The sequence below is a fragment of the Epinephelus moara genome, chromosome 13 (genome assembly GCF_006386435.1).
Source record: "Epinephelus moara isolate mb chromosome 13, YSFRI_EMoa_1.0, whole genome shotgun sequence".
Classification (NCBI taxonomy): Eukaryota; Metazoa; Chordata; class Actinopteri; order Perciformes; family Serranidae; genus Epinephelus; species Epinephelus moara.
The window spans coordinates 7,367,630-7,395,429 of NC_065518.1; the positions used below are offsets into that span (position 1 = coordinate 7,367,630).

Genomic DNA, 27,800 nt, shown 5'->3' on the forward strand with positions numbered 1-27,800 from the left:
AAATAATACGCTTTGGCGCCGTGTTGAGTTTTGTAGCTACATTTATCAGCGTGTGTTTCTTCGCACCAAAGAGCCAAGGGTGCAGCAAGAGTGATATTCAGTATCAGTCAAAATAGATTCTGTGTATCACGCTTAAACTTGCCATAAAACACGTCCAGAAAATACAGTCCTGTCTGAGATTCAACTTGTGTAAAGAGTACACGTTGCGCCAGTGTTTGATTCAGCAGTCGTCAGATCTGTTACTTAAGTTACAAGTAAGTCCTGCATTGAAAATCTTAACATAACAGAAGTATCAGAAAAACATACATCAGATCAAAAGTAAAAGTAATCATTCTGTAGTGAAATGGCCGCCTTGACTTATATATTATAATACATAACATTATTAGATTATTAATACCGATACATCAGTGTGTAAGTCGTGATTTCTGGACAGAGACATTGCTGTTGTGTGCTCAAACATATTTTTTAGCCGCTTTGAGCACCACAAGCCGAGTGCCATCTAGTTTCACTATGTTAAAGAGAAGGCAGACATCTTTACGGCCAATATCTCCAACACTCTGCAACTCACACCAAAACAATCCATACTGATAAACAGCACTACAGGTAAGAGGAAAAATATGGATTGTTGATTTTTGGGATGAACTGTCCCTTTAAGGGTCAGCAGATATATCTGAGGGGTCATGAGATGATAATAAAGTTCAGCTACAGCCTTTTTTCAAACTTTTCTATAATCTTTTTTTCTTCGGACCTCAAACTATTATCTAAATAAAATCATTTGAGCAGTTTAAAGGGGAAATGTGTCTTTGGTAGAGCTGCTAACAACGTCTGAAACATGGCAACCAGACGCTGTTTTTACAGCTGGGAACCACAAGTGTAATCTTGTATGTGTTGTACTTTATGGGCTTATTGTACATTCTAATTCTAATTTGTAAACTGACTGTCAAATAAATGTGGTGGAGTAGAAAGTACAACATTTCCCTCTTACATCAATTACCTCACACTTAAGCTCAGCTCTTTAGTAAACCTACTTGATCTTAAGAGTCTAGCTGAGGACAATCAGCTCATTACACAACCGCACTCCTGCAGTCGCTCTGAGGACAGGTGGCAAACTGAAACTGACTGAGGGAGTGAATGTTAGATTTCAGAAGCTTTCCCGACAGTAATATATATCTCACTTTGCATGTCAGCTTGGGCCATGTGACCTGTGACATTCCGGCTGAGGATATAGACGATGTAATGTAGACACCTCTTCGTTACACTAGCCGGCCGTGGAATGCGAATGCCAATATTCACCTCCGGAAACTAGCCGAACTAGCTTTTGGCTTTTGTCACAAGGGTAGCTCGAGTTCATACGACAAGAGAGGTTGTGCAGGGAAAACGTTTAGGTCGGTGAACCAGTGAAGCATAAGCAATTAAATTATTGACAATTAACTTGGAGGCAAGCAGAAACGTTCCTCTATAGTAGGAGACAACTTACGTGTTGTCAAGTGTTACAAACCTAACAGTTAAATCAATTTTAATGACTTGTTTAACTCGTAACTCTGGTGCCCTGAGGAGTTCAAAGTCCTGTGACAACATGACAAACATCTCAGTCCCCTCACTACACAGCTCTTACTGCTCCTGGTATGTGGTTAAGTTGTAAACAACAGATCCACAGAGCAAACAAGGGCTTTTTATTCACACGTCCTTTGACATTTGCCGTGCTCCTGTTCCCCCTGTTTTCTCACGGGGTCAAATCGCAACACAGTGCTTCGCCCTCTCCCAGCTTGCTTCAACACCCTGTCACCCAGCAGTTAACCTTGTATTTCAAACGCTATAGGGAGCCACATTAAAACAGGCCTCTCCACCTGTTCCTACTTCCTGCACCGTGTCATTGTACATTGCCAACAGATGCAGTTTTTGCACGACTGAAAATGATCAGCCTGTTCATGGCCTCACTAACTACTCAGGGTCAAGCCCTTGGAGTCTTACTCTGATGTCTTTATCAGATGTGTGCACAGTGGACTCAGTCTGCACCACATCCCTACATGCGTTATGTTGCTGCTAAGAGGACAGCTGCCGTCATTCACGGTATGCCTCTGTTGCTGCATACCGAGGAGCTGCGAAGACCTAGCATAATCTCCCTGGTGCGTTCAGATAGTTGGATGGCTAACAGAGACATATAGGCCTGCTGATCTATACATCCAGACTTTTATTGGAGGATGCAGCCAAATAATGTGTCTCCAGCTGCCAAGCAAATGTTTCACCACAAACATCTTGGTCTCCTGGATAATGACCAAATGTTGGCATTAGGCCTACATGTTGCTGCAAACCACAAATACATTTCATTTGCATGTTTCATATGTATCATATCAATGTTTCCAAAGCAAAGTAATATATAGGCTTAGCTGACTTTCGTCATCGGGAGGTGGAGGGCATGGTGGGTAGTGTGTCACCGAGGTAAGATGCCTGCCAAGCAGCAGACCGCTGTTGGAAACCAACAACACTGGTTGTTTTTTACAGACCCTTCGCTGCGGTCCCACTGGTGTTTGACATTTGTGGCACTGAGCCTGGGCGTGTTTTACTGAACCTGGGTGTTTTAGCAGCACTTCACAGCATTTCCCAGTGGCAAGTGAGCCACCGAACCTGGGTGTTTTTTTACCAAAAAAACTGTGGTGTTTCCAAGAAGCATTCGAGCCACTGAACCTGAGCGTTTTTCACAGAAACACTGCGTTTCCAAGTAGCATTTGAGCCACCGAACCTGGGTGTTTTTTCACAGAAACATTGCATTTCCCAGTGACAATCGGTGCACCAAACCTGGTTGTTTTGCACCAACACATTGCAGTGTTTCCCAGCAGCGTTTACACCACTGAGCTTGGGTGTTTTTCACCATTTTCCAGCAGCATTTGTGGCACTAAACCCAGGTACTTTTCCCAGGGGACCAGTCCCTGCTTCCCCAGCGGCGTTCATGCCACCAAACGTGGGTCTTTTAAGCCAAAACTTGATCTTTTCCGAACCATAACCAAGTGACTTTCATGCCAAAACCTAACTACACCTTCACCACTGCATTGATGAGAAAAGTTTCAGTGTATCTGCTACAAAATTATGTACGACTGTAACCGTATCTGTATACACATCTGTATTTGTGGTTTGCAGGAATGTACAATATAAGCAGTTTTTCTAGAGTTTTAATGACAGTATAACAATATGATGTTACTAACAATGTGAGCCTTTAGGGCACTAATAAACAGTCTTGGATCTAAACTAGTAAATGACTTAAAAAGTAAATTATTTTTGGGAATACACCAGGAATAATGTCAGTCTTTGATATCGTCTAATGCAGCTCTCTAAACAGATTTGTGCTGCTTTGAACTGACCCATTTGGCCTTTGCACTGGCTGCACAGAAATCTGAGTAGATTACATGTGAAAATGATATGGAGAATATTCCATCCAGCTTGTGAGGGACCTGAGGGACCTATTATCATATTCATAATGCCAATCCAGTCCTTAAAAAACACGAACGTCCACGAAGGAGCTGTTCATGTTCGAACCATATAGCTAAAACAGAACTTCAACATAATGTGTCACATAATTTTGAGCTGGGGAAAGAAACAAAACTGTACGTTGAACACAATAATCAAAATGGGGGAAATGAACAAATGAGATTTTAGGAGGGAAAAAAAAAGTTTAACTGATCTTTAACCTTATTTCACCTTTTGAATACTCTGGAAAATACAAGAGGCCTGGCCAAGCAGTCACATGGGCTCACTTGGTGAAAGAAACTCAAAACCGACACCTTCTGCGTCCAAGAACATGTGATGCGAGGCACACAAACAGACTCAGGCAGAGGAAGACCACTGACACATCTTCACACGATTTTGCATGTTGAAAGCTACAGAAATCCATATTTTATACCACCTGTCACACATGTGATGACACAAGTAAGGCTGTCAGAGGAGAATACAAACATATTTAAGAGAAATGATGCAATGTGAAAACACAAAACTCACTCTAAGAACTCAACAAACACCACCTGATGAACCCCATCCACAACTCCTGGGGCTCCACTGTAAAAACCCATCCTGTTAAAATCTGCAGTGTCCAAAAGATCTGCCTTGCCTGCATGGAGCCAGGCTGTCTGTAGTCCCACACCTCTGATTTGGGCTACATGGATTAACGGCAGAGAAATGGTGGGGTATGAGCATCCACAGCATCACAGTATCTTGCCCATCTGCCATGAAGACATGAGCTAAAAATAAAACGTTGTCCTCGTGGGAGGAGGCATAGTGGGGATTGAGACGGCTGCAAAGTGTCCACACTGGACATTGCAGCCATGTGGCTCCAGGGAGATTATTCACCTGGCAGGTGAAGCCCTGTTATGATGCTCATGCGCAGTTTTCCCTCTCATACTGTACATACTGTAGCATAATAGAGTAGTAAAACACTACTTCCATGCTACATGTGCAACTTCACAACACAAACACGTTGCTCACACGCACATATAATGCTGAGGAGCCGTAAATCTACCAAATCCAAATCTGTCCGAAGCTCAGTTACAGGTCTGTTTATTATTAGAACAAAAGCGCACATATCAAAACGCATCTTTGCATTTAATTTCTTCGGCAGAGCAGCTGATTATTTTGAGCAGGCCTCGCTTCATTTAGTTTGCAAACACACTTTTCATACCTTTAAAATGCTCCTTATCAAACAGCAGCCGAGTGAATCTGCGTTACTCGATAGAAAAGCGTTCAAGTTTCACCACAGTCCAAATAAGGAGGAGAAATTAACACCCTACACCAAATAGCTAAACTATAACCTTAAAATCGGGAAGATGCCTTCATCCACCACAAAGGTAAGAGGTGTCAAACTCACAGCCAGTTATGACATAAAATAGCAGCAAAACGTAAAGAATCAAGTCAAAGCAAAACCTTTGAGTCTGGAGCCTGACAGGAAACTTTTATGATCTGAGCTTCATGCGGGAGTCCTGTAGGCTCCTGTAGGTGCTGGGTTACCTTGCACGGTAAAGCAAATATTCCCACAGAATCCAACAAACTTGAAAAAAAAAATCAAGTCTTCCGCGAAGCCTTCCACCGAGGACGTAATTCTCCCCTTCTGGCAGCCGGTGCGTGGCTGCAGGACAGCTGTTGCTGACGCAGTGGCGTCCCGCAGTGAAACCGGAGAGTCGCTCCAGGTAGGATCAGATCAGACCTTTGACACTTCAGCACCGGAACCGCTTCCCCGTTCCCACACAGCTGGTGGCTCCTGCGCGCATTTCCGTCGGCCAGGCGCTTTTACAAGTTTGTAGTGAAGTGAAGCCAAACGGTGATCGAGCTGAAGTGAAGTAACCGCAGCGCACATGAAACGTCCGGGATGATCCTGCTGCAGCAACCGGATCTCTGCAAACTCCTCTCATCATGACGTTTTTGTATCCAGCTGATCTGCTCCAGAAATCATTTGTTATCACATATTACAAAACTACGGAACCCCTATGGTCTCAAAATATTTTTTTTTTAATTTCTTGTGCGCACAAGTTTTTAAATAAAGACCTTTTTGGACTTGGCAGACTCCGTACACAATGTATTAATTCTGTTATTGTTATAATGAAGCCAACGTTTTATCACATTCTTTATTCATAACTAATTCACTGGCCTGCATGTTTTATTAAATATATGTCATGTTGAATATTATAATTTGTGCAATTAAATAGCCCAAGTGCCCAACACTTGCCATTTATACAGGAGACTTTTGTGATTTTGCAATTCAGTATTGCCAATACTGACAAAAATAGTGAGCAACATTAGCTGGTTTTAACGTTTTTGAAAAGTGAGGGTTGACAAAGTCTCCATGGTTTTCTAGGTGATGAATTTGTTGCTGTTGCTGTGAGAAGTGGAGTGACGTGAGGTGAAGGATGACATCCTTTCTCTCTGTCAGGACATGTTGAATTATGAAAAGTTCCTTGTGTGTTTGATGCTTTGTGACAAACGAGTCTATATGAACAGCTTTACAGCACAAACAGATCGACAACAAAATTATTTGCACAAATAATTATTAAAGAAACAAGTCATAAAAGCACAATATTAGAAACTAAAGTCTGTTGCCGATAAAAACCACCAGGGGGCAGCATAATGACGTTTTAGTCCTTTTATTCAAACAAACAATTGTATAAAACTTAAACCTTTATATCTTTTGATTTCTTCTGGATAGTAGGAAAAAAATGTATCTTGAAAGATGTGTGGACACAATAGTAAAATATTAGTACTTGCACCCTCCTCTGACTAATGAAACAGTTAGTTGACATGCTCACAGCTGCAAAAAACGCCTTAAGGACCAATATTTGACGTTCTGGCTCACAAATAACAGAAACAATCCATTTAAAGATGTTGGATTGAAGCTATTAAAGGTCAGACTATGCAGATGTTTGATTTTATTTGATCAAGTAACCTTTATATATGCAGTCAGAGGGAGAGGCCTGCACACAGTCTGATTGGGCGAGTCCTCCTGTCGACGTGAAGGCTATATTTGGCTGAAAGGTGTGTAGTATGATTATACAAGGAAAATGATATCTGTGATTACAAATGTTAACTGGGTGTCATCTGTTTCTTGGAAATGGAGCCTGCTGCAGATTTTCCCACCTTCTCCCCTCCCCGCTGTGAGCAAACTGCCCCAGTTTCAGGACAGGGTGCAAATAAAATGATTTTAAATATTGAAGAAGTTTGGCTTAAGCTTTGTTGCTATCAAATATAATAAACAGATAGGAAGAAAAATGTTCCATAGTCTACTCATGCAAGTCTCAGTCTGGGTTACTGTAGTGCTGGAAATGCCCTTGGTGACATTGGTTTAACTCTGCCTGTAACTGATTTGTTAGATTTTGTTGGGTTGGTGCAGGGAGCAGTGAGAGCTGGCATTAGGGGAGTGTCTCTGGGACGCCAGAGATCACTGTCTAGCCGAAAGGAGGTTCCCACCCGATGACCCCAAAGACATGTTAGTTATCACTGCTCATTGGTCTGTATAGGTAAGCCTCACCATAATAGCTTATCATAGGGCTTAGGAGGTTATTCACTGAGTGCTGGTCCTTTTCTAGAGCACAAACTTCTTGTCTTTATTTGAATAAAGTGCTGCTTCTGATACAGTGGACATAAATTTATGCTGTGCTGTAAAGTTAAATATACAGTGCATGTGGTGGCCTGGAAAGGTAAATTCTGGGACATCTGTTCAATGTGTTCATGCAATCAGATTGGTCACATTATCAAAAAATAAAACAGCTATAATAAGTAGACATATTTCACTTTCAAAAAAATTAGTGACTGGCTGAAATTTCTATTCAGTAATATTAAGAACCAAGTCCTTCTACAGCCTAAAACATAAATGCATTTAGTCTCTTCTCTCCTCTGAGAGCTGTGACAAAGTTAAGGATTATTATATCAAATGACCTGGCACCAGCCTCTCTCTCAGACATGCTTTTTAGATATGTACCTCGTAGGTCCCATTAGATCCTCGACTGCTGGCATGCTCATGGGGATCCACTGCGGCCCAGCTCTATGGAACAGTCTATCTGAACATCTGAGAAACTCCACCTCAGTGGACATGTTTAAAAGAAACCTTAAGACTTGTCTTTTTCGCTTGGCTTTTACGTAATGGTGCCTCGTCTTTTTCTGCCCCTGTTTTTAAGTCTCACCTTTGGCATTTTCTACTTTTTTTTAAATTAATTTGTTCTTTAAAATGTTATTTATTTAAAATACTTTATCTTTTATTGTTGTATTGTCTAGCTGTTCACTTGTTACTTCCTCTGTGCTGTTGGACTCCTGCTCTGTGAAGAACTTTGGGCTGCATGATTGAATGAAAGGTGCTTTGTAAATAAAGTTTGATTTAATCTGATTAATTACAGTTCAGATTTAACTTTTACTCCACATAATGTCTCCAAATCTGCTTTTTATTAACTGAAAAATAAACTCAGTTTTCCGTCTGAGTGCTATTTTTGCATGTTTTTTTTGTTTTTTTTAAATATCACTTGTGCTTAATTCTGTTTGGATTATATTATATACATAAATATATAGGCTATGTATTCACATGCAAATTGTATTCTGTGTATATAGGTTAGTGACACCTCAATTTCCCTGTGGATGATCAATAAAGTTGAGTTAAACTAGTCAATATAAGATTACCAGACAAGTCTAACTGCAACTGCTGTGTTTAATATTATCATTGGTGATCATAGTCGTGATACAATAGTAGTAGTAGTCGCAGTACTATCACTGATAGTAGGAACCACTTTCAAAGTATTGAGGGAAGCATTAATGGCGTGACACCGTTGCCATGGAAACATGGAACGTTTTGGTGACGTCCTCACACTTGTTTGGTTGCTAACTTGATTAAATTTGTATTTACATTTTTAACATGCGACATAACAGTAGGAACCACTTTATAGAGGGGGACATTAATAGCGTTACACCGTTGCCATGGAGACATAACCGCTACACCCGGACGCCCCGTTAAGGTTTAATTTGGTGATGTCCTCACCTTTTGTTTGGTAGCTAAATTAGCTGTATTAGTGGTTACATTTAGCTTGTGATATAACAGTAGGAACCAGTATTAAAGATTGAGGGGGCAATAATAGCGTGACACCGTTACCATGGAGACACAACAGCTACATCCGGACGCTCCGTGAAAAAGGTTTGTTTTGCCGTTATAGTTAAGTTACGCTTCTCTGGTTGCTAAATTGGGAAACGGGTTGTTACATTCAACGTACGATAGACAGAATACACAGTAAAAAATACAAATTTGTACTGTACAGCTGAATATTAACGGCAAACAGGAAGTTAACTTTAGTTTTCTGGGTAACATTTTGTTAACCGACCCTAACTGACGAGGTAGGTAACACTGTTTAGTGTTATCAGTTTATCATTCATAAAGTAAATTTAAGCAGTGTTTCGCATATTCACGCAGGTAGTAACATGGACTCTGAGTATATAAAGAGACATCTGGGGAAGTGTCTGGCAGACGGACTCGCTGAGGTGGCCGAGCAGCGTCCTGTGAACCCCATCCTGTATCTCGCCCACTGGCTCTACAAGTACAACTCAAACGTTAAGTACGAGACAGAGGTAAGCTGCTGTTCTGCTTTCTGTCAGCAGGGGGACACATTACACAATAAAGTCTGTATATGCTGCAGTGTGCTGCAAGACTCAAATCTACTCAAGTACTCTACTTGAGTGCAGTGATGAGGTACTTTTACTTTAAGTATTCCAAATTCTCTGCTACTTAATATTTCTACTCCACATTTTCTGGGACAAATAATGTACTTTTACTTTACTTTTAACTTGGTAGATTTCAAAGGTCTGTGTGGAACTATAGTTATACATATGATAACATACAAATTAATAGTAACAAAGTACACCAGGCACTGTACTTGAGTACAAGTCTAAGATACTTGTACTTTCTTTGAGTACTTATTTTCTGCTACCTTTACTCCACTACATTTGAAAGCAAATGATTAGAGCAGATTAAAACACTAAATACATATACCAACAATACGAAATATGATGCTAAACTTTATTAATACAGCACTTTTCAAAACACAGTTACAATGTTGAACTGGGATTAAAACATTCCACGACTGTAATGAGGCTAAAAAAGTCAGGTAGTCGAAATAATACAAGAAAAAATTTAAAAGATAAAAACAATAATAATACAACAGATAAGACTTGTTGGAAATAAAATGATGCACAATTGAGGTTGCAAGGATATACTGGTTTCAAGGTATAACATGATATAAAAGTTGGTTATCATATCATGTACATAAAATTAGCTCTACCTCTGTTAGCTCCAACATTAAAATGCTGACTTTAGGTTCATTATTAAAATCTATAGTACTGGTCCATTAAACATATTGGTATACTAACGGGTAATTCTGCCTGCAAAGGTATTTCAGTAAATCACAGCCACTATAATCAATATTTTAGATTAATAATAGAGCACAAGACAACTCTGCATCCTCTCAGGCTAATTTCCTTGATAATACAAATGTATTTTCACTTCAGACAAGTTTGAATGCAACACTTTTATTTGTAAATGACTATGTTTACATTATACTGCAGTATTGCAACTTTTACTCAAGTAAAGGACCTGAATATTTATCGTACCACTAGCTACAAGATAGAAAAATAATTTCCCTAATCATAAGTTATTTTATGAATGAAGTGCTGCTAGCTATAAACCTGCTAATGCTAAAGCTACTTCCTCTACTACTGCCTCAAAGCCCTGATCTTCAAATAGCTTTAGAGAGCTGCAGCAAAGGATGACACAGACTTAGACAGTCTAAGCTCCCCAGGCTGAGCACTATAAAGCTCATAGGGGCTGTGACAACAAACACCCAGTCACCTTTTACCTTTAGCTTACATTCACAAACTAACAGAGCCCTGCATGTCTGGAGGTCTATGGCTCATGATAAATGAAAGGTCAGCAGGTCAAACTCTTAACAAGGCTTAAATGTGTCACTATGTTTGTAAAACTACAGGTATCAAGAATGCTAAAAAGGTGTGGTATGGTCTCTTTTCTGAACCACAGGCCTCGATGTTTGCACAACTTTTTTATTTGCAGAAAAAGGCCAATTTGGCGCTCTTGCAGCAGGAGCAGGCGAAAGCCAGAGAAGAGGCGTCGCACCAGGAGAAGCTGAGAGAGGAGGAGCGAAAGATCAGTGAGGCCTTGGAAGAGTCTAAAAAAGTAGGTTGTGTGACAAAGTCAATGTTTTAACTTTGAGCCTGATTACAAAGAGTTAATGTTACTGAAACTACATTTACCTTTGTTCTTCTAAAACCTCCTTCTGATAGTTTTCTTGTTCTGCCAGAGGTCGCCTTTGTTTTGTTAATAAGTCACGTTTGATAATTTTCTGATATTGATCAAACTAGCATTTCTTTATTTCTGTTAAAATGAAATTCAAGAATTAAAATTCACACTAAAATTGCAACTCATATTGCAAACACAATATTTGTCAAAAATAATCACAGTAATTCTTTTTTGCGTATCGTGCAGCCCTATTTTTGTGAAGTTAATTTTAAGCAAAGAGCCAGAGCTAGAGAGAAAAGTAATCTCTGTGATGTACTCTACTTACATATGTTCCAACACTTAACATGACATTTTGAGCAAAATCCTTCAAGAGAATATCAACATCACCACATCAGCAGATCTCTGAGAAGGATGCTGCACCCGTGTCAGCCACACCAGGGGCTGCTGACGACAACAAACCAGAGACAGAGGAGAAACCAAACACCCCTGATAAAGAAAAGCAGCAGGACACAGACGAACACCAAACTGAAGCTCAGGAAAGTGTCGCTGAACCGGAGGTGATAAAAAAGTAGATCTCAAATCTGTGTGCTTCTGGTGGTGGTGCCTCCTTCATCCTTTGCAGTCAGTTCTTTGGTTTGGTTTTTGGTTGCTGAGCTTTTTTTGGTGGTGGGGCGCAGTTCTTTGATCCTTCAAATACATTCTCCTTGTGTGGTGTGGATTAAGTCATCAGATGATTTCACAATGGTTTAAAGGACATGGTGTGTCTGCCAGGTGAAGGTCACAGAGAATGTAACCAGTCCAGAGTCCACCGAGAGAAAACCTTTGGAGGCCAGCACCTCTTCTGTCTCCAAGGTCGTCAGCACTGAGGTCAAGGAGGAGACTACAGATAGGCCTGTTGGAAAAGACGAAGTGGAGCTGAGGACCGATCAAAAAGAAGAGAAAACGGAGGCTGAGCTGAGGGGCGATCAAGAAGAGAAAACGGAGGCTGAGTTGAGGACCGATCAAGAAGTGGAGAAAACAGAGGCTGAGCCGAGGACGGATCAAGAATTGGAGAAAACAGAGGCTGAGCCGAGGACGGATCAAGAGGTGGAGAAAACAGAGGCTGAGCCGAGGACGGATCAAGAAGTGGAGAAAACAGAGGCTGAGCCGAGGATCAATCAAGACGTAGAGAAAACAGAGGCTGAGTCAAGGAGCAATCAAGACATGGGGAAAACAGAGGCTGAGTTGAGGACCGATCAGGAAGAAAACAAAATGGAGGCTGAGCAGACAAGCAATCAAGTAGAAGAGAAAACAGAGATGGAGCCCAGTGATAATCATGTAGAAGAGAAAATGGCAAACACAAATCAAATAGAAGAGAAAGACGCTGACCAAGATGAGAAGGTGATGAGACACTTTTCGTGGCCAAATTACATCAATACCATTTTAGTACCATGATACGCAACAAATGAAAAAGTAGCTAATGTTAAACACTGTGAGAGCAGATGGCAAAACATCTGCTTACTTTTAACTGTGGTGCTAAATTTACATTAATCTGTCTCACAACTGCTCTGCAGGTGGTTGATGAGGCTGACACAGCTGAGACTGAGCAGACTGAACCGTTCCACTCGACTCCCAGTCAAGATCCTGACAACTTACAGACAGACAAAACTGAAGAGCAACAAGACAAACAAAGCCCTCGTTCCCCTGATCTTCAAGACACAGAGAAGGTGATTAAATACAGGTTATGTGCATGAGGTCTTAAGTCGCCTTGTATACAGATGGAGGATGCTAGAGATGCAGGATAAAGAGCAAGGGAAGATGATGTAGAGACGATGTGAGGCAAAGTCAGCTGAAGATAGTTTAAACATCACAGGCCAGATGACGACAGAAGAGTTGAGGAGAGTAAGAAGATGCTGCATGTACACAGGTGTTCAGGTGAAGAGGATACAGACAGAGGTCAGGCTGACAAAAGACAGATCTACTAACTGTTTGCATCACACCATTTCACCAGCAGGTTGATGAAGATGAAACTGGTAAGTTGGAGTCGGCACCACAGGGTAAAGGTCTGAAACCAGAGGAGACATTTTCTACTGAAGAAACTGAGCAGGAGCCACAGAAGTCTGGTTCTCCGCCTCTTCAGAACCAGGACAAGGTGGCTAATTTCTAAAGAATATTTCTTCTCCCTTGAAAAATTCTGACACACAAAAAAGGAAAACATATCCAGAAGGAGGCAGCAGTGTTGAGATTGAGAGCGTGATTTTTCGAGCAGCAGTGGACAGACAGCCAGACTGTGATAGAATCAAGTGATACAAAAGCAAATTTGTTTAATGTTTAACCAGAGCTGTTCTCATCACCTCATCCCAGGAGGCAGACGGGCAACGCACAAATGAGACCACTGATGGCTCGGCTCCAGCTGACAGTGACGTAACAGCAGAGGGGACAGTGTCGAGTGAGATGCTCGTGACTTTACAAGAGGAGCCTGAAAACTCTCCTGACACGGAGGACGTCCAGGACAAGGCAGAGCTTGTGGGTTAACCAGACAACAAGTTATACTGAAATAATTTATACTATGTAACTGTGAAAAAATCCCAAATAAATGTACACACATTTCATATAGTTGGCATTTTTATTTGTAGCACTTTCTATACCATTTCCAATAGGTGGCACCCTAAATTCATAAACTTAATTCCCTAGTTTAGTTAAGTTACACCCTTATTCCTGTTTTCTTTTAGATTGTAGTTTAAAATGTGAGTCTATTAACTACTCCATCCCTTATTTTTGTGACTTAAAGGGATAGTGCACCCAAAAATGAAAATTCACCCATTATCTTCTCACCCATATGCCGATGGAGGCTCATGTGAAGTTTTAGAGTCCTCACAACACTTGTGGAGATGAAGGGGGAGAGGGGGTAGCAACACAACTCCACCTAATGGAGGCTTACGGCGGCCCAGATTCAAACGTCCAAAAACAGGCTACAGTGACGGTAAAACAGAGTTCAAATGGCGTTTTTCCAAACAACTTTTTATGTTGGGGCTTCAGGACACTTGGATCACTACAGACGAGCAGTATGGAGATATTTTGTGGTTTCACTTATGTGTTTTTGGACGTTTGAATCTGGGGCACCATAAGCCTCCATTAGGTGGAGTTGTGTTGCTACCCACTCCCCCGGTATCTCCGCTAGTGTTGTGAGGACTCTAAAACTTCACCTGAGCCTCCATCGGCATATGAGTGAGTAGATAATGGCTGAATTTTCATATTAGGGTGCACTATCCTTTTAACAATGAACACTGTGGGAATGATAACTGGTTTCAGCTGGTTGTAATTCACAATCCTCACCGCTAGATTCCACTAAATTCCCTCAACGTTTAACCTTACACACTGGACCTTTAATGCAGTAGCTGACATTAAGTAAACACAAAGCTGTTGTCCTAACAACAGAAAAGCAATGAAAATGTCTACAGTGTAATACCTAACAAAGCGTTTATCAATTTATTAAAAGTTGTGTACTTACAACAGGAGAGTTAAAGCCACAGAGGCTAATGTTGGACCTCCTCCAAGCAACCGACAGGAAGTTTCCAGGATGTAGCCTGTGCCTACCTGGGCAGTTCAAACGTCTCTACCGGGCAGCTAAGCTAACGTTAATTAGCTAAAGAAGCTAATCACACAATTTCAGCTACTGCGTCGATATTTACTGAACTACTCAAAGCTTTTCACTGGTCTGGAGTATTAACACATTATAGTTTATACAGCACTATAACGTTCAAACAGAATAAACACCGAGATATGTCTTATTATTACAACATTTCTTTCTTTCTCCTGCTAGCTTCTCTGTAACTGCTGCTAGCCTAAGGTTGAACCACACTTCTCGCGAGGTTTCGCCCAACAGCAAATCACATCACAGGAAAAGTTTAATATCGCATAAACAACCGACATACAATAAATTCAACCTCATTCAACACTGCAATAAAAGGTGCAGAAAATGAATATGTTAATTCTAACCACATCTTATTTATACTGAATAAAACACATTTATTCCGAGCAGAACATATAGAGAATTAGTTGTGTACAAGAATAAAAAAATATGATATTTAGGAGCAGATTAAATTGCCCTAGAGGCTTTATATTAATTTTCACTGATGAATTAATTCTTAATAAGTGTTGTGCTGCTTTTCAGGAGGAAGAGGAAGGAGAAGGCCACACATGATAATTTCATATCTTCATGTTGTTTGATGTGCAAATACTAATATGCAAAAATAAACATTTAATAAATCGCACCAATATTTTTATTTTTGCATTTGGTTTATTTCAGTATTTCTGTGCCTAAACTGTGACGTGTTTCTTTATGATTAATCTCCACCAGAGCAGGCAAGAGGTGAAACTGTGCAGGCTGTGGTAATGGTTCATGTGACTTATTTCCTGCCAGTTGTACGCAGTTGAATAAACCCCCCTGCTTTTGGAAATAATGTAACCGATTGCAACACTGTGCTTTTATTATGCAAGCGTGCACATTTCTGCAGCCATGTGTGATATTTAGCCGCATGACGGAGCAGATTTCAGTGACCTTTGAACTGCAGGAGAAGGGTCACCGCTTGTGCATTATGACTGTTGCGTATTTAATTTTCCAGTATCTGCCGCAGACTCGATGACGGCGTCACTGATCAAACACAGCTGCTTTAATCATCAGACCAGTGCCTCGGTCCAACAGTAGGCTGGGTCTGAGAGACACTGGGAGGGTTAACTTCAGATGGAATTTAAATGCGCTTATATCCGCGCGTTGCAGACAGAGAGGGCATGTTGAAACCAAGATGCACTGAATCAAAACAGACACAGAAGAGAAATGGCACTGGGACTTATAACCAACGCTGCGGCTGCAGTCGGCGGCCTCATCACTGGTGTTATGAACTATTTCACCGACATGTTCCTCACTCCACCGCTGAAGGCAACCCTCAAACATTTGGAGGAGACTGAACTCCAAACTCTGAAGGGAGGTGAGTTCCAATGTGTTTCATCCACCAAAGAAGTTCTGTGAGAGTAGGTTCTTTTATCAGTGGTGAACTAAGCATGGGTGTGTTCAAAGGAGCTTTTGTTTTTGCTGGAATGTGTTCTGCATTTATTCTGTTGCTCAACTCATAAACCCTCTCACCTCATTTCTTCACCCAGAAACAAGGATCATAAAAGCAAAAGCTCTGTGGGAGAGGTCTGGGGCTGTCATCATGGCAGTGCGGAGACCTGGATGATTTTTGTGCAGAGAGGTAATATGTCAGCGCATCACTGTGTGGCTGAATGTCTTTATGAAACAAGGCAAGGCAGCTTTATTTGTATGGCACATTTCATACACCAGGGTAAATCAAAGTGCTTTACAGAGCAATAAAAGTTAAAACAGTGCAATAAAAGAGTGAAGAAAGAAGGTACAATTATTTAAAATTAATTAAAAATAGCAAAAGTGCAGACAAGAGGTGCAAAGATAAAAAGATTATTTAAAACATCAACGTCATCTGGGAGGTTATTCCAGTTTTGTGCTGCATGATGACAAAACGCTGCTTCACCATGTTTTGTTCTGACTCCTGGGACTGTCAGTAGGCTGACCCCAGATATCCTCAGGGTCCTCAAAGGTTCATATGTCACAAGCATGTCAGAGATATATTTGGGTGCTGAGCCACAGAGTGATTAATGCACAAGCAGGTAATCAGTGTACGGATTTTAAAACGAAACAAGTCATTGGATGTTTCTCAAATTCAAGGATCCTTTGTTTGTAAGACAGGTCCTTCCAAGGAAGGGTCCAACAGAGGCAAGGTAAAAATACCTCCTTGGAAAGACTCTGTAAACATACATTTGAGCAGACTAATGAGTCTCCAGGTGTGCGTCATTAATCCTCTGGGGACTGAGGGGGTTTCAGATTACTGTGATAATTGTGTCACTCTCTAATGATGTTGTATAATTTGAACAAACGTAACCAGTATTTTCAGAGTCACATGACTTTTAGGACTCTTGATTATACTATAAAGAACAGGTAGACTTGATGATGGGATTTGATGATGTAGCATCCTTAATATTCAGCCATTTAAGGATCCTTCCTTGACTTTGAGAAACACCCATTGTCTTCATAGTGGCACCCCCAAGGCTGATTGTGCACTCGTTTTGTACTCGGATATCGGAAGTCGAAAGTGGCGTCACCTCCGAGTCATTCTCGGAACCCATCGGCTGTATTCTGCGTCTGACTTCCGGGGCAGACCCCCGATTTTTTGGCATTCCGGTTTGATTTGGGCGGAGGAGGCGAATTTCCGTTTCCGACTTCTGTTTATATATAAGTAAATATGCTGAACCATTGCGATGGATTTGGAGTTTGCAGTGACGCCAATTATGTTCCGCCTCGTTAGTTCACCGCACGGACCGTTTAACCTGGCAACAACTGCAGCTGGCTCAAACGTGATTGGTCAATATCACGTGGACTACAAACAGCCTACAACCGGAAACCAGGGCTCTTCCGCTCTTCTTCCGGAGGCAAGATCTCTCCGGGGTTTGCCTACAGACTCTACATTCACTGAATGTATGTATGTGACCGGCAGCCATCTTGAATTCATAAGTCGGGGTTGATGCGGTTGCTCTGAGTTTCCGAGTTGGAAATCCGATCTCAGGGTGCGTTCCAGTTTAAACTTCCGACTGGGAATTTCCGACCTCTGAGTACAAAATGAACGCACCATGAGGCAGAGAGGGCCATGACCTCCAAAACAATTAAAAGTAATTAGAGACCAACAATACTGTTTATAAGAGGCTGTGGCATGCACATTTTTAAGCTACTGCAAAGGTGGTGATAACTTGTGAAACTGGACAACCTACGGCATCCATTGGTACCAACCATATCAGTATAGCTTGCTGGGAAGAGGGTTAAATAACGCTCCAAATTAAGGCTAAATTTTGGCGAGGGAAAAATCGGCATGGCCATTTTCAAAGAGGTCCCCTTGAACTCTCACCACAAGATATCTGAATGCAAATGGCCTCGAAGTACCCACGGGTTTCTGCTGAAGTTGAGAAAGCTTGTTCCCAGTAAATGTTTGGTTCCTTACAATCGGTGTACTCCCTTAAATTAAAGCTGTATATTTGTCTTTTTAAGGACAACCAGCCTATTTGAAGAACATGTCGATACATGACACTTTAAAAGAGGATTGTTGTAGAACTCAAAATGTTAACTGGGCTGGTATTAGTCTGTGCACATCAGATAAAAAGTAATATTAACCGTAAAATAATAATAATTTTTGGTTTTGGTGTGCCACCACTATGAAGGATTTCTGGGGGTGCGCAACACCCTTTTTATTTTTTACTTAAGTAGCTAGTAAAGTCCTCTTATTCCTAAATGTCTGTCAGATATTCTGCTTTGAAGCTATTGTACATTTACACAGAGTGACATATTCAAATCCTTAACTCAGTCACATTAAAATATTCATGTCTTCTACATAATTTTATAAACATTTACCCAAAAGTCATCTTGGCAAATTTGGTATCTTTGGAAACGTTGGGATCTCCACTTTAGTTTAACTGCTGTGGGTTTAAAAAAAAGTCCTTGCTGCATAGCATGAGTTTGGCTTTAAATCTTTTACTAGTTAGTGCATGCGGTGCCTTTGTATTTTTAGTGCATACACACTGTTTCTGCTCACCTGACAGTTTTATATGCTCACTGTCTGCAGGAGGCTGCAGAGCTGTCCTCTCTGAAGCCTGAGCTGGATGAGCTCGGGGTCCCTCTGTACGCGGTGGTGAAGGAGGACGTCGGCACCGAGGTCCAGAACTTCAGACCGTACTTCAAGGGGGAAATATTCTTGGATGAAAAGGTGGAGTTTTTTTTCTGTCATGAATCAGTGTTTTGTGTGGTCTGTTGTGCCCTCCTGATGCTGAGGTTTTTCCTTTAATAAGAGTCATTCAGGATCTGTGGAAAATCCGTTTAGCTCCGCATGAATTAATTCAAGGCTTCCTATTTGTGTGCTTGGATTGCAGAAGCATTTTTATGGGCCCCGTGAGCGGAAGATGGGTCTGCTTGGGTTCCTGCGTGTTGGGGTGTGGATGAACGGCCTGAGGGCCTTTAGGAATGGCTTCATGGGGAACGTTTTGGGAGAGGGCTTCGTCCTCGGTGGAGTCTTTGTCATCGGACGAGGACAGCAGGTAAAACCTCTACGGTCAAATGCATGTGTGGCCTTACGAATCATGTCAAAGAGGACTGAACCAGGAACACTTATAACTGCATAATGCATCATGTTTTTATTCTCCCACAGGGCATACTGCTTGAGCACAGAGAGATTGAATTTGGAGATAAAGTCAACACTGAAGATGTTATCCGAGCTGCCAGAAGAATATCACAAGAGCCTCTGCCTTTAGAGAGAAAATAATACGTTGATATGAATCTCATATCTGTAAAACACAGAGAGTTTAGAACAGTATAAATGACATCCGGCTCTACGAATGATCATATTAATGCTGAAGTTGTCGAGAAAAGAATCTTTGTAAAGTGCACATTAGGTGTGTGAGTTTGTTGGTGTACTGGTCTCAGTGGGGGGCACCAAGATGAATTCTGAGGTGTAACTGCGTAGTTTGAGGCTCTGAGTGTGTTAATGATAGTCTGTCTTTAAACTCTTGGGAGGGAGCAGACCTGATATCTCACACTCAGTTTCCTGTATTACTCTGTGATACTGATGTGCTATCTTGGGAGCCAAGAAACTCTGACCTTTGACTAATAAAACACGGCTTTGTGCTCTACAGTTTGTTTTTATTATTACCCACAGCTTAGAAAAAGTTATTCAGATGTTCGACTTCCTGAGATAAAGCCATCTGACATCCAGGATGGGAGAGTTTTCCGAGCCAACATCACCATGTAAGATCAGTCTGGTCTCCTGCTCGAGCTTCCTGCACATTCAGTGTTTATTGATGTCTCCGGTCTCACTCAGCATGTACTGCTGGAGCAGAGGGAGAAGAAATGTGGAGACAAAGATGCTCTTCTGTCCTGGAGGCTGCAAAGAAAATTAATAAAAGTTTTTTAAATGGAAATGAGATGAGACACCAGACCCAACAGTGCATATGAGCTGAAGGCTGCTATCAAAGCAACCTGGGCTTCTATAACACCTCAGCAGTGCCACAGGCTGATCTCGTCCATGCTGTGCCGCATTGCTGCACTAATTCATGCAAAAGGGGCTGAATATACTTTTCAGAGGGTCGACATTGCTGTATTATAAATCCTTTTTTGTATTGGTCTTCAGTAATATCCTAATATTTTTGAGATACTGGATTTTTGATTTTCATGAGCTGAAAGTTGTAATCATCAAAATTAAAACAAAAAAAAGATTGTAATATTTCTCTTTTTGTGTAATGAATCTAGAATATATGAACGTTTCATTTTTAAATTAAATTAAGAAACTTTTCCATGATCTTCAGATTTTTTGAGATGCACCTGTATTTGTTCACTGTCAATGTACATCCACTTAAAGTGCTTGTTTTGCCACTGACAGGCTCCAGTTGTTTTTCTAAGGGTCTAAAAATGTCATGGAAATGATCCCCACAGAGATAGATCCTTTTGTTAAAGAGTAAAATCCTTTTTGTTGAATCAGAAACAGCCCCAAATTTGCGATTGCTACACTCACCAAACTCCATTTAGATAAGCGTTAATTTTATCATTGTAAAACACCCTTCACTCAGAGTCAACAGAAACAAAATTAAACTTACAGAAGATGTTGTTACTTGTCTTTCCACTGTTCCAACAATCACCACTTTGGTTTGGTGGAAATAAATTCTTAATTCACCCAGTTAGATGTGAAAATTTGCTGCCTCTATACAAGCTGAAATGATTCTTTATTTAAATGGAGTCTGGTGGATTTAGCGATGGCGATTTCGGGGCTGTTTCTGGTTAAAAAGCATCTTACTCTTTAACAAAAAGCTTTATGTAGCAACTGTGTCAAATATTAATATTAATTATTAATATTTATAATATAAATATATATATATTTTATATTTATTGTTTATTAATTCTCAGTTATGTTTATACAGTATATGACACAGTTATTATTCTAGGGCTAGTTCAGAAGTCTAGATTGCGCTCATGGAGGGAGTGGACAAGAGACTGAGGTTGCTGATTAGATGAGATAATTTTTTTTTTTTTGAAGGACAGTGAATGACATACAGTAATGCAGTGAAAAAATATTTACAGTGAAAAACCTACATATGCTATGAATACTCAGAGTGGCCACTCAGAATCTAGAAAAATACTTTCAATTCACTATTATATACAAAACCAAAAAAGATAAATCATGAAAGTTCAAAAACTTCAATATTGAATCAACACAATAACAGCAATAGACCCAATAGCCCACCCACAGTTCATTGGGGAAACCCACGTCTGGGTTTGACTTGAGTCCAGGGGGAAAAGTAGTGATGGGACAAGTTGTGGGGGAAAATGTGTGTTGGCAAGGGCAGTGGGCAAAGTGAGTGGGGTGTGAGTTTTTTTCCTCGGGCTACAGAGAGCCCCCTACCGGCCTGGCAGGAGGGGTGCGACTCTCCAACAATTGGTCTGGCAGTAGGTTCAAGACAGGCTCCTTTTCTTAGCTCGCCATCAGGGGGGAAATCAATAATCTGGCCAGTCCTGGGTTTAAACTAACACGACTCGCTCTTCTCGCTCTTCTTGTTTCGGCCGCGGTAGAGGGCTCCTGTAGCTCTTGTGAAACATGCCGTCTTCAGGCATAGAGAGGCAGAGAGAGAGACAGAGAGAATTTGTCACCTGGGTTACATCTATCTCTGAAGGGATCATTTCCATAATGTTGTCAGACACTTAAAGGGATAGTGCACCCAAAAATGAAAATTCAGCCATTATCTACTCACCCTCATGCCGATGGAGGCTCTGGTGAAGTTTTAGAGTCCTCACATCACTCGCAGAGATCCAAGGGGAGAGGGGGTAGCAGCACAACTCCACCTAATGGAGGCTTACGAAAGCACGTGAACACACATGAATGCGGTGCCCATGTCTCACGGTCTCGAGCAAGCGCACACATGTGAGCACGGTGCACAGAGAGGCAGTCAGAGCTACAGGCTACAATGAGACAACAGTTTAAATGACGTTTTTCCAAACAACTTTTTATGTCGGGGCTTCAGGACACTTGGATCACTACGGACGAGCAGTATGGAGATATTTTGTGGTTTCAATTATGTGTTTTTGGACGTTTGAATCTGGGGCACCATCAGCCTCCATTAGGTGGAGTTGTTTTGCTACCCCCTCTCCCCTGGGATCTCCGCAAGTGTTGTGAGGACTCTAAAACTTCACCTGAGCTTCCCTCGGCATATGGGCGAGTAAATAATGGCTGAATTTTCATTTTTGGGTGCACTATCCCTTTAAAACAACAATCTGAGCCTGTCAGTGACAAAACAAGCACATTTATTGGACATAAAATGATGGTGAACAAATGCCCCGAGTGTTTACGTTGCAGCCTGTTTTGCAGCTGCTGAATCTCGCTCAATACTAGACCAGTTTCAAAAACTGTTGCTCCCATTAGTCACTTAGATACAAAAACATGGGAAAAGAGGGGAAATGAAAAATATCTAACTTACCCTTTAATGTTGGTGTATTCACTAGAGTCTGTGTAGACAACTACAGAGGCAGGACTTCCACTGAAAACCAATTCAAACACAAAATTCCAATTAAACGTGTACATTTAATATGATAAATGCTTTATCAGAGTAGATTTAATGCATGTAAGATGCATTTGTGTGCACTTACACGTACATAAAGGTCAGACTGTCAGTTGATTGGCATATAAGTTGTCCAATCAAATACTCTGAATTAACTACAATGCAGCCAATCAGCATGGCCGAGGGGCGGGCCTTGTTACAGTCGCAGAGATGTCCCAGCCAGGTGAGCTGGATCATTTACACAACATGGACTCAGGCAGGTTAACCAGCTGACTTTAATTTATGTACAGAGCATGGGATGAAATTAGAGGATACAAGGACACTTGCTGCCGCCTCCTGTCAGGACACTGTTCCTGTTAGTGTCTGTTTGGTGTTATTGAAGCTGAATACATGAGAGGAGCTGCCTTGGTGTCTGCTGTGTTCTCAGACTGACATGTTTGGTAAGTATATTTTGTTTGTCTACATTTGTTTCAGATACTTTAGCGGAATAAGTGCTGAAGTTGCGCAGTAAAGTGAAGTCGTATATAAACTTAATTAAACCTCTCTTTGTATCGATGGTGACACTTTAAATGTCGCCGCTGTGACGCAGCTTTGCACGCTTTATTAGCGCCGCTGTCCGGGGTGCTGAAGCACCGTGAGCCTGTGGGGAAACCCCGGGGTGACGACATGAGGGCTCACTGTTATCACGGGTTAAGTTTAGTGACATGTAACCATGGCAGCAGCACCATGTGACATCGTGACTCTTAAGTGGGTCAGGTCTGAGCTAAATAAACCCATTAAATCCTGTTTCTGAACTCACCTGCAGACAAATGCAGGATATTTGTTTGTCTCATGTCTGTAGTGTAATGTGACTTGCAAAGACTAGATATTTCAAGGTGTCTCCAGGTCCTTAACAAGACTTGCAAGGTCTTAAATTTAATGTTACAACAATTAGGCCATTAAGCAGTCTTACATTTGAATGTGTGAGGTCTTAACTTCTATGAACAGGTCTTAAAAAGCATTAAATGTAACTGACACCTGCAGACACCTTGTATTTAATGTGTGTGCTTCACTTGTTGATACTTCTGTGAGACTCAGACAGGTGAGACATGCAACATGGGCAGGAATGGACCAAAGTGTGACTCCAGGAAGAGTCAGCTATCATGTCACGCAGCAAACTGCATCGGTGAGTTGGATTATTTGGCCATCATGTATCCAAATGTGCTAGACACAGCCAGCTCACCTGAGGATCTCCTTCCCTCTGCTGCAGGCTCCTCCACTCGGAGCTGAGCCACCGGTGGAGTGTGTGTGAAAGGGGACCCCGCCAGCCTCCATGGCTCACTCGTCAGACCCGTCCCGCAGGGAGAAGACCCCTGGGACCCATGGGACCCACGGGTCACACACGGCTACACGCAACCTCTTACGGAAGAAGGAGCAGCGGCGGCGTGGAATCCGATCCTCCTCGCCCATGGGCCGGGTCATCCTCATCAACTCTCCTGTGGATGGTAAGAGGTAGACAGCCTGGCTGTTTGTGTAGTGCACATGACAACCTGCAAACTGCTGAAGACAGAACACTGGTTTATAAGAAAAACTGTGGGTATTTCTTAGAGAAATTTAGGCTGGATTAGATTTGGATACTGTTAAGTCTAGACTTACTTATCAGGGTGTATTCAGTATCTTACACTTGCATTATACCCACCTGATCTCAACATTTTTGTTTCACAATAATCATTTAAAACAGTGGTTCCCAACTGGTCCATCCACGGGGTCCAGATTTCTCCTTCGTCATTAGTTCAAGGATTGTTGACAAGGGATCAGGATCTCGAGGCGCAGCCGGGGGGAGGAAACGGTCAGGTTTGGGGACCTCAGAATTGCATCCCTGCTTTTCACAGATGATGTGGTTTTGTTTGCTCCATCACACCGTGACCTACAGCATGCACTGGAGTGTTTTGCAGCTGAGTGTGAAGCAGTTGGGATGAGAATCAGCACCTCCAAGTCTGAGGCCATGGTCCTCTGTCGGAAAACGGTGGTTTGCCCTCTCCGGGTTGGGGGACAGTTACTGCCTCAAGCGAGGGAGTTCAAGTATCTTGGGATCTTGTTCAAGAGTGAGGGTAGAATGGAGCGTGAGATGGATCGACGGGTCGGTGCGGCTTCTGCAGTGATGCGGGCGCTGCGCCGGTCCATCGTGGTGAAGAGGGAGCTGAGCCAGAAAGCAAAGCTTTCGACTGACTGGTCCATCTACGTCCCAACCCTCACCTATGGACATGAACTCTGGGTAGTGACCGAAAGAATGAGATTGCGGATACAAGCGGTGGAAATGAGTTTCTCTGTGGGGTGTCTGGGCTCAGCCTTAGAGATAGGGTGAGGAGCTTGGACATCCGGAGGAAGCTTGGAGTAGAGCCGCTGCTACTTCGTGTCGAAAGGGGTCAGTTGAGGTGGCTAGGGCATCTGATCAGGATCCTCCTGGGCGCCTCCTGTTAGAGGTGTTCCAAGCACGTCCCACTAGTAGGAGGCCCCGGGGCAGACCCAGAACATGTTGGAGGGATTACATATCTCGTCTGGCCTGGGAACGCCTTGGGGTCCCCCAGGAGGAGCTGGAAAGTGTTGCTGGGGAGAGGGACGTCTGGGGTGCTTTGCTTGGCCTGCCGCCCCCCCGATCCAGCCCTGGATAAGCGGATGAAAATGGATGGATGGATGGCATTAGTTCAAGGTCCACGCGGTTTAATATATTCAGTGTCATACTTGCATTTGGTCATGTCATCGAGCTAGTTTGCTGTCTTTGTCAAGTAGCTGTCCATTAGTCACTCACTCTACAGTGGGAAACAGCACTCCAAAATAAAAGCTCTGTGCCAGAAATTCACTGTACTTAAAAAGTGTGTTTTTTACAAACTTTACACGTTTGTTATCCACTTGTGGTCGATTTAGAATGGATCAGAGGATGTCCGAAGACTCTTCAGTATCTCTCTCTATCATTCGGTACATAGAGTCAGAAACAAGCCTGATTTCTACAGTATTAATATGGAACAGGAATTTCCCCCAAGATTTGTGACCATTAACGTCTCATTTACATATTAACACAGCATCCATGTGATTTCCTTTAGGCGGAGATGACAGCGAGGACCTCCACACGATCACAGTGGATAAGAGTGTGGACGGCAAGCTCGGCTTCAGCGTGCGAGGAGGCTCAGAGCACGGCCTCAGCATCTTTGTCAGTAAGGTGGAGGACAACAGCACAGCAGGTAAACTAACGTAACGTACTCATGTTGCTCTTGTTACAGTGTTTGGGTGTATTTTCACACTTCTGTCTGTGTGTGTGTGTGTGTTCACAGAGGAGGCAGGTCTGCTTGTAGGAGACAAACTGGTGGAGGTGAATGGCATCAGCCTGGAGAGCATCACGATGAGCAGCGCGGTGAAGGTGCTGACGGGCAACAACAGGCTGAGGATGGTGGTGAGACGTGTGGGCAAAGTGCCCGGCATCCGCTACTCCAAGGAGAAGACTACCTGGTGATGATGAACTGCTCCTCTTGATTTTATCTCAGTTTTATACATAAATATGAGATTCTGACTGGCTGTGGAAAATCTTCCAGGGTGGACTTGATACACAGACGTATGGTGGTGGAGGAGAGCGGACGGACACCTTCGGATGCCAGCTCAGGAAGCGCCCTCCAAAGGATCGTCCACCTTTACACCACCTCAGACGACTACTGCCTCGGCTTCAACATCCGAGGGGGGAAGGAGTTTGGTTTGGGCATCTACGTCTCCAAGTACGTTCCTCCATCACTCACTTGTTTTTGTATATCATGTCTCTATAAACATTTATTAATTAAATAATTTCCTGTGCCGGTGTTTCAGACTGGATCCTGGTGGTCTGGCTGAGCAGAATGGAATAAAGATGGGGGACCAGATTCTGGCGGCCAATGGCGTGAGCTTTGAGGACATCAGCCACAGTAATGCTGTGGAGGTGCTGAAGAGCCACACGCATGTCATGTTGACCATCAAGGTGAGAACGGGCGGTGACGCACAGCATTTGACCTTCTATGTCCACTGCAGCATGATTATGAATTCTTAGCAGACAGCATGGATATAACCATGGAACTGTCAAAGTCCAGAAAGAAGTAATTTTCCAAATATTTTGAAGAACAACATCTTCGTAAATGAGCAGTCTACAATTGTAAGCCAATAGAAATCTGGTGCTTAGACACAGTCCTGGCTCTGTAAATGGAAAACAAACGCCCCTTTCCCACTCGACAAAAACCCACTAACACCTGGCTTTTGTATTTAAAGGAGAAGGTTACAATTTGGATTCACTCCCGGGACAAATGACTCTGCAGTAGTCACAGGTGTTTATCGGCCTCAGTTATGATCAACTTCGATCGTCAGTGATAGAAATACAACTCCCAGGTGGACGCTCTAATGTTAGCCCCTTTGCTGGCGTGATGCAGTGACACTCTCCCTCCTGCTCCCCGTGGTGTTCCCCAGATTGAGGTGACATTTGATATTGATGCCAATGGTATCATGAATGTCTCTGCTGTAGACAAGAACACTGGCAAGGAGAACAAGATCACCATCACCAATGACAAGGGTCGTCTCAGTAAGGAGGACATTGAACGCATGGTCCAGGAAGCTGAGAAGTACAAGGCTGAAGATGACGTCCAGCGTGACAAAGTGTCTGCTAAGAACAGCCTGGAGTCATACGCTTTCAACATGAGGTCGACTGTGGAGGATGAAAAGCTTGCCAGCAAGATCAGTGAAGACCACAAATTTTTTTTTATTTAATTTGGTGGAGAAAGGGTTAAAGTGGCTCAAACCGAGCCACACAACACTCTGCCGGCTAATCTCCCTCCTCCACATCCTCGCCCAGGAGAAATGGCGCTACATCATAACGGCAAGGGGACAGGGTTGTTAAGAAATTAAAGTACTTCATAAAAGAATTACATTTCCAAGTAAACTTATCAGTGAGCCTTTCACTGTTAACTTACTTTCTCAAATTCAAGAAACGACATGACATTGTTATCCCACAGCGATATAGATGGGGGTTTAGGAGATCTCTAAAATGCGACGTCTCGCCAAAAGGGAAGTACAGGCTAATATTTCTGACTGTGAGGAGTTCATTTGGAGTCGTTCAGATGATATAAAAGGATCCATTTTTACCTGGACTCCTAAAACTTTTGTTAAAACCATAAAAAGGTCAGTCCAAAATGTATGTAGTCTAGTCTGTCATATTGGTCCACAATATTAAGATGTATTTCAGATTGAGAACAAATTTTTAACTTCAAGAGAATCTGCTTTTTTTTTGTTTCTGTTCCACGTTTTTCTCCTCACTGACTTGGTCGATCCATGTGAAATTTGGCACAGTGGTAGAGGGTCATGGGAGGATGCGAATGAAGCAATATTACATCAATTGGCCAAAGGGGGGCGCTATAGCAAC

General features: G+C 42.3%; 3 protein-coding genes and 1 pseudogene across 11 annotated transcripts in view; 3 read left to right on the plus strand and 1 right to left on the minus strand.

The window, feature by feature from the left end:
- scn4aa (sodium channel, voltage-gated, type IV, alpha, a) overlaps positions 1-5,324 on the minus strand; it is a 44,100-nt gene extending 38,776 nt beyond the window's left edge. Inside the window, exon 1 of the mRNA XM_050059845.1 lies at positions 4,993-5,324. The gene's annotated coding sequence lies outside the window, so the exon portion shown is untranslated. The remainder of the gene's footprint in view (positions 1-4,992) is intronic.
- A 3,102-nt stretch (positions 5,325-8,426) lies between these two features.
- dydc2 (DPY30 domain containing 2) lies at positions 8,427-15,011 on the plus strand. 9 transcript variants are annotated; one of them, XM_050059846.1, is made up of 9 exons: positions 8,427-8,650; positions 8,924-9,078; positions 10,574-10,696; positions 11,155-11,316; positions 11,531-12,139; positions 12,313-12,465; positions 12,750-12,890; positions 13,103-13,264; positions 14,913-15,011. In XM_050059846.1, the coding sequence occupies exons 2-9, from the start codon at positions 8,932-8,934 to the stop codon at positions 14,940-14,942; spliced, it is 1,527 nt and encodes a 508-aa protein (XP_049915803.1). In that variant the 5' UTR covers positions 8,427-8,650; positions 8,924-8,931; the 3' UTR covers positions 14,943-15,011. The 9 variants fall into 9 exon arrangements, with proteins under 9 accessions (XP_049915803.1, XP_049915805.1, XP_049915804.1 ...); XM_050059848.1 differs by lacking the exon at positions 8,427-8,650 and adding an exon at positions 8,657-8,847 and having other exon boundaries at positions 8,904-9,078; XM_050059847.1 differs by lacking the exon at positions 8,427-8,650 and adding an exon at positions 8,657-8,847.
- Positions 15,012-15,404: 393 nt separating this feature from the next.
- Positions 15,405-19,480, plus strand: LOC126400115 (peroxiredoxin-like 2A; annotated as a pseudogene).
- A 3,201-nt stretch (positions 19,481-22,681) lies between these two features.
- Positions 22,682-27,800, plus strand: part of LOC126399665 (PDZ domain-containing protein 7-like) — a 17,683-nt gene continuing 12,564 nt past the window's right edge. Inside the window, exons 1-7 of the mRNA XM_050059812.1 lie at positions 22,682-22,833; positions 23,465-23,558; positions 23,643-23,877; positions 25,474-25,611; positions 25,702-25,876; positions 25,960-26,136; positions 26,225-26,372. Coding sequence (XP_049915769.1) covers positions 23,706-23,877; positions 25,474-25,611; positions 25,702-25,876; positions 25,960-26,136; positions 26,225-26,372 — 810 coding nt within the window. The 5' untranslated portion in view covers positions 22,682-22,833; positions 23,465-23,558; positions 23,643-23,705. The remainder of the gene's footprint in view (positions 22,834-23,464; positions 23,559-23,642; positions 23,878-25,473; positions 25,612-25,701; positions 25,877-25,959; positions 26,137-26,224; positions 26,373-27,800) is intronic.

Bases quoted from the DNA above. Each gene is read 5' to 3' on its own strand.
- dydc2 (XM_050059846.1), top strand. From the start codon at position 8,932: ATGGACTCTGAGTATATAAAGAGACATCTGGGGAAGTGTCTGGCAGAC. The intron at 11,317-11,530 runs GTGATAAAAAAG...TGTGTCTGCCAG, and splicing joins AAAGTGTCGCTGAACCGGAG to GTGAAGGTCACAGAGAATGT. The intron at 12,466-12,749 runs GTGATTAAATAC...CCATTTCACCAG, and splicing joins ATCTTCAAGACACAGAGAAG to CAGGTTGATGAAGATGAAAC.